The sequence below is a fragment of the Acartia tonsa genome, chromosome 6 (assembly GCF_053477335.1).
Source record: "Acartia tonsa isolate MP-2025a chromosome 6, ASM5347733v1, whole genome shotgun sequence".
Classification (NCBI taxonomy): Eukaryota; Metazoa; Arthropoda; class Copepoda; order Calanoida; family Acartiidae; genus Acartia; species Acartia tonsa.
This window is the reverse complement of record NC_137265.1, coordinates 35,454,422-35,467,748: the sequence shown is the minus strand read 5'-3', so window position 1 is coordinate 35,467,748 and position 13,327 is coordinate 35,454,422. Positions and strand designations below refer to the sequence as shown.

Sequence of the window (13,327 nt, the reverse complement as noted above, 5' to 3'; positions counted from 1 at the left end):
TTAAGGTTCGAGCTATAAGACGACATTGTTGTGCCCTCATGATAAAACTAAGCTCAAAATTTCCCGCTATTTTGTATTCTACATTCCAGGAAAATTATACGATTTATGCATCTCAAGAATTCACAAATATTAAAATAAATAAATTATTTTATGGCTGATGAAATTAGTTTGGAAATAACCAATCAGAATTCAACTAAAGATAATGTGGTTATACAACCACAAATCTTTTATCTACCTCACCTTTTCCCCTTTAGCAGGGTCAACCCTGCAGAATATACACCCCTCAGAAAGACAAAGCTGTATAAATGGTATAATGTTGTGTGTCCTGTTAGCACCTGAACGCCCAGATCACGACCATGCAGAGCAACTCCCTGCTCAGTAAGATGGAGTATGTGACCCTCACAGAGGCTCTCTTCATCATCAGCAATCAAATGAACAATTATAACCAGCAAGCTCAATTCATTAAAGGTAAAAATACCCAGGGATCTAAATGGATAAGACAAAGGCATATAAATTGATGCACATCTCCAATGATGATACACATAATTACCTCTTTCTGTAGATTGCAATTAGTGGTTGAAATGTTTGGACACAACTTAATAAACCAACCAACAAGCTTCAATAAAAGTCCCCAACAAATAAGAAAACGTTATTATAAAACTTAAGGGATTAGTGTTCCCTACCTCCCTGGGTAAAAATACCTTATAAGCAAAGCATCCAATATGATGATTAAGTGATTTCCTTCAAATTTCCTATTGAGCAATGAAATGCCCTTTGACCTTTATTCTCAATTTAGAGGGAAAGGTATCTTAGTGTCCTTAATACATTGATTTATGAGAGTTCTTACATAACCAAACCTTCTTTTATTTAGTTGTGAGTGAACCAGTAGTAAACCAGTTGCTAAGCTTACAGCCTCACTACAGTTCTCCCGAAGCTCTGATCACATTTATTGGATTGGACAAAGAACCTCCCCCTAATCACCCACCAAATGGACAGGTAATAAACTTTTACTTTTTACTGAACATCTGTAAATATCATGGCTATGACGAGGATAGGGTAAAGGATACAAATCTTTTACCAATAAGGTATGCTTAGATAGATGATTGAACAATAACATACCTCGCACTCAGCTTTGTAAATTGAACAAAACTCAAGTTGATTGCCTTTTTACATCAGTTTACCGAAACATAATCCACATCTTCAACTTCTAAAATAACTGTATCATGGATAAATTTTGAATTATCCTTAAATAAAAGTAATAGGATGTTTGTCTTTTCTATCTGTTTTTGTTTAGCTTAAAATCTTGATAACCACTTGACTTACATGGTTCTCCTTTTCATTGAATATTCTTATAATACTGGGGAAGAATTTTAACTATTTCGTGGGAAGGTACCTCAACCCTTCCAAGGAAGTCGCTCATTGAACTACCCCCCCGCCCCCTCTCCACATTCATATTTCTTTAAAAATTCTTAAACTTATTTTAGACAAACGGTCACAGCGCAGCACCTGATCCTCTGTGGGAGAATAGATCCATGCTCTCCATGGTCATGAACTTTTTACTGGCACTAAGTCGCAGGAATATATTGGCATTAAATTGTAAATAAATATGATTTTTAGTATGTGGTTTCAATACAAAGTAATACCTATTGATATTTATAGTTATGTCATGTAGTTTTCAGATAGAAATTGATCTTTATTAAAAGTATTCGTTGCTTTCAGACAAAGTAACTTGTTGAGCATTGATCAAAACCACTTCATTAAGCTATTTCTTTTAAAATTTTGGATCTACTGCAGTTCACGGTAAAATATTGCTGGTAACGAATATTGCTGAAAATCTATGAATATTAAAGGCTGCTAGCTGCCAAACGGCTGAACGTACAGATCATACCCGCACACCATTTTAAGCGGTATAAGAAGGCCTACAAATAATCTGGAATAGCCAAGATCCAATAATGCACAGGGAAAGCTTCACTGAAGAAAAAGCGCGTAAAATAGGCCTTTTTCGCGCATTTATCTGCACTGCGAGATAGTTATGTATTATTGATTTATGGCTATTCCAGATTATTTGTAGGCCTTCTTAGGCCGCTTAAAACAGTTTTAGGCATGATGTGTATGTTCAGCCGTTTGGCAGCTAGCAGCCTTTTAAATTCATAAATTTTTAGCAATATTCGTTACCAGCAATATTTTACCGTGAACTGCAGTTGATCCAAAATTTTTATTACTTAATTAATGCAAGTATTGTTGTAGAGTTGAGACAAATAATTCAGATCCCACAGCCGCTACAAGCATTAACGTCAATGGAAAAATATTTACCAAACACAGGTGGGATTATTCATTTTGTTAAAATTCATGAAAAAGCAACAATTTACCATTTACCAGAGAGGAAGGGGATAGTTGACCTAAAAATTAACTTGTCAAAAAATTTATAAGCACGATCTCTCATTTGTTGGTTTTTGAAACTTGTATTAGATCTTGATTAGGTTGAACAAACGCTTAATGTCCAAATTTTTCAACCATTAATATGTTAATATATAGAAGGGGGTAATTTTGTTTTATCATGTCATGTTTTAGGGTGTACATCGATTTATCGTCCATTCATTGTCTTATCCCTTTAGATCCGTAAAATTGGTTACCATGTTATAATCTATAACAATTGTTATCAACAAAGAAAATAATACAAAATTTGTGTAGGAATGCAGCTGGAACGTGTTTATCCAGAGTTATGGAGAATATTTTCATTTTTGGCCGCACAATTAATCTCATGTTCAGTCAACAAATTAAGGTATTAAAACTTCATTCAGGTTCCAGGTTTGTTCATGTTATAAAAACAATACAAGGTTGAAGCTATTTTCTTGGGGGGTTACAACTCCTCCCATATCCTGAAACCAAAATCATTGTGGGGGAGAACCGCCCAAAACCTGTAACTGCGGACTTTAAAGTTGGTATTCTTTTATTAAGTTTTAGGAAATACAAACCCGTATGGATTATAGAATATAGATTAAATGTTACCCGCGACTGTAGAGCATTCGCTCGTAGATAGTTCAAATACCAGCCCGACATTGCGTCATAATTAATGCTTCGCCTGCTCCAATGTCAGTTGCGCGACATAATAAGTAAAGTTAGAGTAGTGGAAATAATGTCTTTGCCCATAAACAGGCGCAACTCATTACCATGCACAGTTAGGACTCCTCCTCAGGCAAATATGTGTCTTAATGATTTAATGATATTTTATTTCAGGAACGATTACATCCTGGTTACTTGAAAGCCTTTGATCTCATGGAGGCGGATAAGAATAATATATTAGGACTTCCTGGTAGTAGGTAAGCTAACCATTCAGTGATTTTCTGAGGTAACCAGAAGTATTATTTTATGGAAAATAAGCAATTATAAATTTCTTTTTTACTCTGCTAAGAAATACATCAATTTATTTCTTAATGTCTCTAAAAGTAGAAACGTGAAACTAAGTAGTAATAAATAAACTCAAAAACACTAAATACTAACTGCACACACTTTTAAAAATCTTTGAATTTTTTGTCTGTTTTATTTTAAGAATTATTTTTTTAACGCATGAAGTAGATTTGATGTATTTGTAAAAAGAGAACCCTATGTTACTATCGTTGTTGGTAAACGCAGTTTTTTATGTACCGTAGATTTTATAATTTGAAAATATTGAAGAAAAAAAAATATTAAAAACATTGAAAAAATACGTTGAAAACTTTCATTTGAATTGCTAAAACTTTCTAGTGTGTTGTAACTTTGAAAAAAAAACCTAATCTTCATGGGAATCGCTAAAACTTTCTAGTGCTTGTAAAAATGTTAGCAGTTTCTTTATAATTTTTTAACTTTCTTTGTTGATAACAACAACAATGTCCAAACAACTGAAAAATACTATTAAAGGTCTGCGAAGAACGAATTAACGTACCAGATAAAGCTGCCGGACTCTGTCACAAGAATACAAAACTTTATCACTGAACTTTTTGAATCTGTTCAACATTTTCTGTCGCATATGAGCAATACCATAGGTAAGGTTTTGATTTGCGAAGCTCCTCTATGATTGGTGTATGCTCGTACGTTCGTTAGTCACAACGCAGCAAATAAGTACTAAAGAACATGGGGACTTATGAATTCTTAATTGGTTTAGTACAAGTACAAACTAACAGTGTCCAAACGTTTCAACCACTGTAATTGTAATCTACAGAAGGAGTAATTTTGTTTATTATCATTGGAGATGTATATCTATTTATTGGCCATTGTCTTATCCCTTTAGATCCCTGATAAAAACAAGAGTATTAAATTTTATTTTTGTAGGTTTTGAATTCTACAGTTATCCTGGACTGGTGGAAGGATTATGTATGAGCGTATTAGGAAGTGTACAGATATTACCTGATTTTAGACTAAGGTACATTTAAAAGTGTATATTCCCTGCTAAATGGGGGGGGGGGGGTTAGAAAATAAAGTGTACTAAAAACATCATCTGATTTTATAATCCAGAAAATTTTTTAAAATCTGACCAAAAACACCAAAGATATAGGGAAATATTTTTAAAAATCCGCAGAAAGCTATTTGTCCTTTCATCTACAAACACAAAAGAATTGAGAATTATTAAGATTATTAAGTTCCTACACCTTTCCAAAAATAAAGATTTTTAATTATACATTTATTTTCTTTTTAGAGCTATAAACAGAATGTTTCTGAAGAATTTCATCATTAATTGTCCTGAAGAGTATTTTTCCTCTGTTTTAATTCCAATTTTAAAGCAGGTACAATTTATTTTTATGTACTTAAAGATGAATCTCATCCCCATACATCATGAGAATACAACAACACGCGACTGAGCACATATATGGATATAGAATATACTTGTATGTATACTAAAACAGGGGGAAAATGTCTTTTTAGGTTGCTAACCTGGACATCACTCATTGGACAGTCCGTTTATACAGTAAGAGGGAAGGGAATGTGATAAAGGGGATGGAAGTTTTACCAGTGGCGTGCGAACCGAAGGGGGCAATCGCCCCCCCCCCCCCCTCTAGCGACCAAAACGCCCCCCTTGCCCTCCCCTAGCCACCGCCCCCCCCCCCCAATGCCCCGTTTTGTCCCCCCCCCCCTGGTAAACAAAAATGCCCCTTTTTGCCCCCTACCCCATAAAAAGCAAAACTATCCCAGTTTCCAAAAAAAAGGTCAAGAAATACTCCAAAAAATTTTGCGCTTCGCGCAAATCAGACAGTTGCTATTCATTTTACCTTACCAAATTTTTTAATTAGTGTAGAAATTAGGTTATAATCTCTTTTCACTGAACATAATAAACCAGGTAATAGAAAGTATTTTATTTTGTATAAAATAAACTTTTTACTAAAGAAATTTTGTACATCCCCAATGATGATACACAAAATTACCCCTTATATAGATTATTATTAGTGGAGGAAACATATGGAAACTCAACCAATCAAAATTCCATTAAAGTCCCCAAAGTTGTTGAGCCTGAGCCAACAAATAAGAAAATGTTTATATGAAATATTGGGGACTAGTGTAATAAATAGCCCAAAAATCCCTCCCTCCCTGCATATTTGAAGAAGAAAAAAATTTCGCTTCGCGCCCTTCTAAATGGTTTCTGCTTTTTATCACATTGTATTTTTGTTGTTGTTATTTCTATAAAAACATTTGTAAACATCAAATATTTAATCAAAAAGTTATATTATATAAAAAACAGCGTTGATATTTATCTAAGCCTTTTTCTTAACACTATGTCTGTCTAAATTAATAAATATATATGATGTCATATGACGTTCAGGATAAGTTTATAATTTTTTTGAGAACATACCCTTACAAAAAGACATGTTTTTTTATGGCAATTTTCATTAAAAACCCTTAAAACTAACTACACTCTATAATATTCCTAACTTGATAAAATACGCCACTCTTGTTGTCTTTAATTGATTGTAGTTGAAAGAAGGAGTAAATATTTTTAGGTGCGCTTCGCGCACTGCCTTAATAAAAACTTGGAAACACCACTTTATGAAAAATTGACAGATTTTTAATCTGCCATTTGAAGAGGGTAGGATATGTTGATATAACTTTTTAGCTTCTCTATCAGTGGCTGTCAGTTCGTAATGCTAAAGGGGAAATGTGATTTTCTCAACTGCAATTGAAGATAGAAGGCTAAAACTTAATGTTAACATTTCTATCATTATGGAGTATAATTAACTATTAAAAATTCATGGAGGTCGGACTGCTTTTCAGGACGTTTTTGGCTATTTTGTATCTTTAACAATTCCCTCATTGTTTGGTCCAATTTACAAAATTTTTGTAGTTAAAGGTATCAAAATCAAATTTCGGATATAGTCCCTTTCGTGACATTGCCTCTAAGGGCCGTTTCGTCATATTATCACATTAGCTTTGCCCCTATTTATAGCCCCTGCGGGGCCAATTGCCTAAATCGTATTAATGACTTTTTGTGCTTTGCTACGTATAGATGTTGTCATACTTGTTGTCATACAATAAAGAAATATTTAATATCAGTTTTACATATTAGGTAAATTTTTGGTAAATTATTTCCAAAATGAGTGTTCTTATCTTCCCCCCCCCCCCCCTATTTTTTTTAATGGGGTTATTCATCCTTCCTGCTGAGATTTTATAAAATCCCATTCCACCCATATAAAATGTTTGTGGTGGGGGGGGGGGGGGGGGGGAAGGATAAATTATCTTCTGTACTTTTTTTTCGAAGATGCTTTCTAGCTCCCACCCCTTCAGTCATTGTAGGGTGGGGAGAAGGGATGGGGGAGAAGAGATGGAGGGAAAGGACGGGGGGGGAAGAGATGGGGGAAAGAAATGGGAAATAGGGATGGGGGAAGGGATGGGGGAAGGGATGGGGAAGACGGGATAAAGACTAGAAGGCCCATAATCAAATAATCCCACCTCTAAAAACGACCTTATTTAAAATTAGTATATATAATCAAAATTCCCCCCCCCCCCCTAAAGCAAAGTGCCCCCTAAGGGCACTTTGATTTAGGGGGGGGGGCAAAATTTTATAAAATCTTCAAAATGCCCCCCCCCCCCCCTAGTCAAAGTGCTTCGCACGCCACTGAGTTTTACTTTATTAGCGAACATGATCATCTGGTGTAAGATCCAAGTAATAATAAATTCATTAACTCAAAGTATTAAATCTTCCGTGTGGTTTCGTGAATATTTAGGTTGCTTACATGTTATCACTTATTGGTCAGTTTGTTCATTCAGTAGAAGGGGAAAATATGTTGAAATGGTTGGATGGGAAGGGGGGAGGTTGTTTTTTTAGCCAACTACATGATATGACCTTGATTTGATTTTGTTATATTACTTTACTAGAGTATATTATAATCTGGTGTAAATTTAGTAATAATAGAATCCTAGCAAAAACATAAGTTATGATAACAAGTTTCTATACAGCTATGCCAAGCCAAAATATTAAGTTTTATGAAGAATAAAAACAAACAATAAGATATTTTTATGTTTTAGACTGCTCCTGTGATGAGAATGAGATTACAAGAAAGATGGGCGTATTTAAGGTAGAATTTTATCGTATAAACGTGAATATAATAGTTAATGATTAAAATTATCAAAACTAGGGATAGTTTAAGTTTTAAGCAAAAAAAATCGTTATGCATAGCGAACTTTACCCATTGTAAAAAATTGTTATCGGACAAAAACTTCATTTCATTCAGGAAAATCCGCGAAGATCCTTCTTTTGACGAAGATAATACGGACAGTCAAGAAGTTTTGGATGATGTTATTATTAGAGTTACTGCAAGAGAATATCTGGATACAGTTAAGGTCTGTACTTTTTCTTTTTAGGAGCGAGGCTATTCTATAGTTCACTTTAGTCTGTCCGTCTGTCAGTTCGTAATGCTATGGGGAAAATGTGATTTTCTCGGCTGCTGTAAGATAGGCGGCTGAAACTTCCTGCCAACATTCCCATTATTATGCACCATAATTAACTATAAAACATCCATTGCGGTCAGGCTGCCTTTTAGCAGGTTTTTGGCTATTTTTATATTTTACAAATGTATAAATACCTTGAAAATTCTGTACAGTAAAATCTTGAACACGGCTTGATCGTTACGTCAACAGTTTTTTTAAAAAGTTACATGATTGCCCATTGTATGTTTTGAGTCATTGTAGGAAAGTAGCGAACACCCAGCCGCTTAGTTTACTGCTATAAAATGATTTTATTAATTCTATTCTATTACTAGGCGATGTTAACTAGTGGAGGAAATCAGAAAGATGAGGGAGGTAACATTACAAGGTATACCATATGATACATATTATATAAGTTATAATTCAGGTTTTATTAGCAATTAATGTTGATATGAAAATAAAAATATGCAGGGAGTGGACATCTGGTTTGTATTACACAAGGCTCCAAAGTCTTATTATAACGTTTTCTTTTTTCTGCTTTGGGGTCATTTACTGAATTTTGATTGGTTGCACTGTAAGTTGGGTGTCCAAACGTTTAAACCACCACTTTTAATCTACAGAAAGGGTAATTTATTTTATCATCATATTCGGGGTGTAAATCAATTTATCGGCCATTGTATAATCCCAGATCCCTTCTTTTTATTACTCTTTTATTTTCTTTTTATTTTTCAAAATTTCTGAATAGCTAAATTTGTAGTGTGAGTAATCTTGGAGAGCTGGTACTTCTGGAGCCTGGATTGCGGACAGACCTGATGCTGACCTGCATGCAGGGGCTCCGCTCCCATGACAGCATTTCGGGAACTAAAGCTGCTGCCCTTGTCGAGCTTATGCTGCCAAAGTAAATTTTTTAAAATATTTTATAGATTTTCTTAAAATGTTTACAAAATTTACAAAGGAGAATCAATAAAAGAAAGATGAAACCTTAATAGAAAAAGTAAATACTTCTATTTGTAGGCTTATTGTAAACTAATTCCTTTGATTCTTAAAAAAAATTTGCCCCACTAATCGCTTGTTGGGCAAAATTGTTTTCGTGAAAAATCCACCAAAATCACATTAAAAATCTACAAAAATTAAACAAAATTAAATCATAGAAGGGTTATTAAAAGCGAAGCTTTTCTATAATTAGGGTCGGTCCGTACGTCCTTCCGTACGTCCGTCCGTCCGAAATAGATAGCTTTTATTCGTTAATTTAGGCATGTTAGAATTGTCCTATCGATTTCAAACTTTGCATGATGATTCCTGTAGTAGTTAGGTACGATTTAGAAAGCGTAGCAACTCTATAATCATTACCAGAATATCCGTACGTCCATTTTAAACATGTTGATTTTTCTACTTTTTTAAAAGCAAATTTTTATGTGAACTAATTATCCGTTTGATCTGATTTTTGGAATATTGATTCCTGTGACAACAAAGAACAATATTATAAGCGAAGCAACTCTATAATCAAGTCCAAAATGTAAGTATGTCCATAAACATTATCCTGTATCAAGCAGTTTTTCAACAAATTTACATACAATTTTGCGTCGACTCTTATACTTTTATATTCTGATTATTCAGTTCAGACACTATACAGGTGTTAATGTCCGTTTGTCATACCGTTTCAGTGCTTCGCTTTTATGGATGTTGTCATCCTTGTTAGCATAAGATTTTATTTAATTTTTGTAGATTTTTTATGTGATTTTGGAGAATTTTTTTAAGAATCCAGCTCAGTAGTCTGCTAAAAGTTTTTCCTTTTGTTTGTTTGTCTATCATATATTGGGATGTAACAGTCCTTGGTATGTCTTTACACGAAAGGACAGTCATTTTTTTTCTTTATTTCAAAAAGGCATCAGTTTTCATGAAAACTAATCAGGTATAGAGTTCTTTTCGTGGCAACGCACCTTAAGGGGCGATTTTTCGTATTTTTCACAGTAGCTTTTCTCCTATTTCTAGCCACTGTGGGGGGGGGGCTCTAACCCTGTGGTTCAATTACCTAAGCCAATATAACCTAACCTAACCTAAAATAACATATAAAAAGCAATTTTAAAAATACGACGAATCGCTTAAGAGGCGTTGTTACGAAAGGGACTATTTCCAACTAATCTTGTTTATTTTTAGTTTGATGAAAATGAATGCATTTACAGCCGAAACTGCGGCTTCTGTTATGGTCGAGGTAATAAGATTCAGCTTTTTATTCTCACTTCTCTGTTAACAACGAATTAGCAAATTTTATGGAGGATAGGTACATTGGACTGTTTATTACACTAGTCCCTAAAGTTTCATAATAACGTTTTCTTCTTCGTTAGGTCAGCAAATTTGGAGTCTCTCTGGTTGATATTTCATTGGTTGGTTCGTTAACTTTAGTTTCCAAACGTTTCAACCACTATTTGTAATATACAGAAGGGGCACTATGTGCCCAGAATTCCAATATAAAACAAAAACTCATAGTTCAGTTAATTTTGCTTTAAATTGGGTAAAATCTTTTGGGTTGGGTCACTAATTACCCCAAGTGTTGGTATCTTTGAAAAAAATGGCGGCGGGATCGCCGCTCCCGCCGTTAACCGCCATTTTCCGCCGCCAAAAAAAACAACATTATCTCAAATGATTCCAAATTGCCTAATTCGGCGAGAAATGCAAAAAAAAAAAATTGGCGGCGGCGGCTGAAAACGGCGGGAGCGGCGGGCCCAGCCGCCGTTTTTTTAAAATACCAAAAATTAGGTTGATTAGTAACACCCTAAAACGATTTGGGTCCAATATCTTTAAAGCACAGGAGAAGCACTGAATTTAAGATATACCTTGATAAATGAAAATTTGAAAACGAAGTCCCCCCACAGGGTAGGTTATAGGGGGAAAATTTTTTGAAAAAATAACATGGTCTCAAATGATTCAAAATTGCCTAATTCAGCGAGAAATGCAATAAAAATTTTTGGTGGTGGCGGAAAACGGCCGTGAATGGCGGTTCCGCCGCAGTTTTTTGTTAAAGATACCAAAACTTGGGGTGATTGGTGACACAACCCAAAATATTTTACCCAATTATCACCCCCCCCCCCCCCTCAAATAAATTACCAATTAAATACTTATATATCAATTGATTTTTTTCAGGGAGGGAGGGGACATTGGGCTGTTTATTACACCAGTCCCCAAAGCTTTATAATAACGTTTTATTATCCATTGGTTTAGCAACTTTAAGGGGTTTTACTGAATTTAAATTGTTTTTTTCAAATGTTGAGTTTCGAGTGTCCAAACGTGTTAAACCACTAATTGTAATCTACAGAAGGGGTAATTTTGTGTATCATTGTTGGATAAGTTCATCAATTTATCGGCCATTAACTTATCCCTTTAGATTCCTGGATTTGTTGACATTAACAACTATAAACAAGGAAACATGTTAATAACATTTTGTAAAATAATTTTCTATTTTCCTATAACCCATTTTACTGTACTTTTTCATTTAAAAAATTGACCTGTTATTATTGCTGCGCTACTTGTAGACAAAACAATCCTTGTTTTAAAAATAAAAGCAAATATATCACAAATCACCCCAAAAGCACTAAAAACTTCCAAAGGCCTTGCAATCAAAGGATTTGTTGTCTGCAATAGGGCCTTTATCAGGAAGGAAGGGGACATTGGGCTGTTTATCACTCTAGTCCCCAAAGTTTTATAATAACATTTTCTTGTTTGTTTATTAAGTTGAGTGTCATAACTTTTAAACCAATAATTGTAATCTACAGATGGGTAAGTTTGTGTATCATTATTAGTAATGTACATCAATTTATCTGCCATTCTCTTATCCCTTTAGATCTCTAGGCCTTCATACATTTATTAACAAATTTGCTTAAATCTTTTAGTTTCTTTACAAGTTTGCTTAACTCTTTTAATTCTTAGGGCGTGCATATGGAGTGGAATAGGTTTTAGTTTTATCAAATTAAAACATTTAAGATATTATTATTTGATTTGAAAAGAATGGTAATTGATTAGAAGCAACAGGTTCGATTACATAGCTTAAAGGAATATTCCTAGGCGTGTGCATGGGGGGCCTCCCCCCATACTCTGGGGGTGGTGGGGGGGGGGGGGGAGGATATCCTTTCAAGACTTTAAGCAATAAGAATAAGGGATTGTATCAAAAAATTGCATCGAGAACTATAAATATCACGATAAATGATTTGTAAAAACAAATATTTTAATTTGTCTTTTTTGTGTAAAAATTGCTATAAAATGGGTCCGACCGCTCCTACAAAACTGCGAAAAAAAAATTTCAGCTAACGATGCCGCCATTGAAACCAACAGGATTCATTCACTGAGTGCCTTGGTTAAACATGTGTAAAGGTCTGATATGCGGCATCGTTAGCTGAAAAAAGATCAAACTATTTGAAGTTGAGAGTATCTTTACAAAATATTATGATTCTTGATTCTTTAAGGGGGAATGCTTTGACATCAAATATTTCATAAGTTTTATAAGTAAAAGTATAAAAACTAATTTAAAATCGTATAGTATATTCAATAAGCTTTCAAAAAAGGTATAACATATTACTGTAGCTCAATTTTTGGTAGTTTGACAATAATTTAAAGTTTGCATATAAAATGTAATTTCAATAGTCAGTCTTGTTTACATAATCCTAAATATCTAGGTAGGCTACTTCTCAAAGCTGTAAAATTATAAGTAATTGATATTTTCACCTCTAGCTTTGGGAATCCTTCTCAAATATGACAAAGATTAACCTAAAACTTTAAAATTGGTCAATATTCAAAAATGCATTTTTGGGGATCTTGGAGTTTTTGTATTGGCTGGGCACATAGTGAGGGGGTAATTTTGTGTATCATAATTGGGGAGTACATCAATTTATCGGCCATTGCCTTATCCCTGTAGATCCCTGCAATATTGTTTTTATTTTCAGATTTTATCTGCATTTCAAGAGATGGGTATGCACGAGGCGAACAATATTGCTCTCACACATCTCGCTCTCCTCTGCTATGAAGCTTTCCGTCCTTGTTTTCCTGACATTGTCATCGTTTTTCAACAGGTAGATGCATTACTACAACATACCAGGAAGATAGGGGACTAAGGGCTGTATATTGCACTAGTCCCCAAAGTTTTATTGTAAAGTATAGTATTCTTGTTTGTTGGCTTAACAATTTTGGGGACTTTTCCTGAATTTTGTTGGTTCATTAAGTTTTCAACCACTAATTAATTGAAATCTACAGAAGGGGTTATTTTGTTTATCACCATTTTGGATGTGCATTTGTTTATTTCTCGATTCCTTATTACATACAGACAGAAGTAGATTGATGTTTATCAGTTTAGATCAATGAATCATTGAAGTAAAGTCTTTAGTAATCAGGTATGGAAGGGGCATTGCACTGTAAATCAAACCGGTACTAATGATACATTTAGGACGGG

The 13,327-nt window shown here is 34.3% G+C and overlaps 1 protein-coding gene across 1 annotated transcript in view; it reads left to right on the top strand.

The window, feature by feature from the left end:
• Ranbp21 (exportin-5-like protein Ranbp21) overlaps positions 1 to 13,327 on the top strand; it is a 33,151-nt gene that overhangs the window by 18,122 nt on the left and 1,702 nt on the right. Inside the window, exons 18-33 of the mRNA XM_080164533.1 lie at positions 6 to 89; positions 333 to 468; positions 872 to 996; positions 1,485 to 1,576; positions 2,248 to 2,322; positions 2,692 to 2,782; positions 3,238 to 3,320; positions 3,898 to 4,022; positions 4,309 to 4,399; positions 4,673 to 4,760; positions 7,492 to 7,541; positions 7,698 to 7,806; positions 8,226 to 8,278; positions 8,648 to 8,788; positions 10,048 to 10,102; positions 12,825 to 12,950. Of these exons, the coding sequence (XP_080020659.1) occupies positions 6 to 89; positions 333 to 468; positions 872 to 996; positions 1,485 to 1,576; positions 2,248 to 2,322; positions 2,692 to 2,782; positions 3,238 to 3,320; positions 3,898 to 4,022; positions 4,309 to 4,399; positions 4,673 to 4,760; positions 7,492 to 7,541; positions 7,698 to 7,806; positions 8,226 to 8,278; positions 8,648 to 8,788; positions 10,048 to 10,102; positions 12,825 to 12,950 (1,524 nt within the window). The remainder of the gene's footprint in view (positions 1 to 5; positions 90 to 332; positions 469 to 871; positions 997 to 1,484; positions 1,577 to 2,247; positions 2,323 to 2,691; positions 2,783 to 3,237; positions 3,321 to 3,897; positions 4,023 to 4,308; positions 4,400 to 4,672; positions 4,761 to 7,491; positions 7,542 to 7,697; positions 7,807 to 8,225; positions 8,279 to 8,647; positions 8,789 to 10,047; positions 10,103 to 12,824; positions 12,951 to 13,327) is intronic.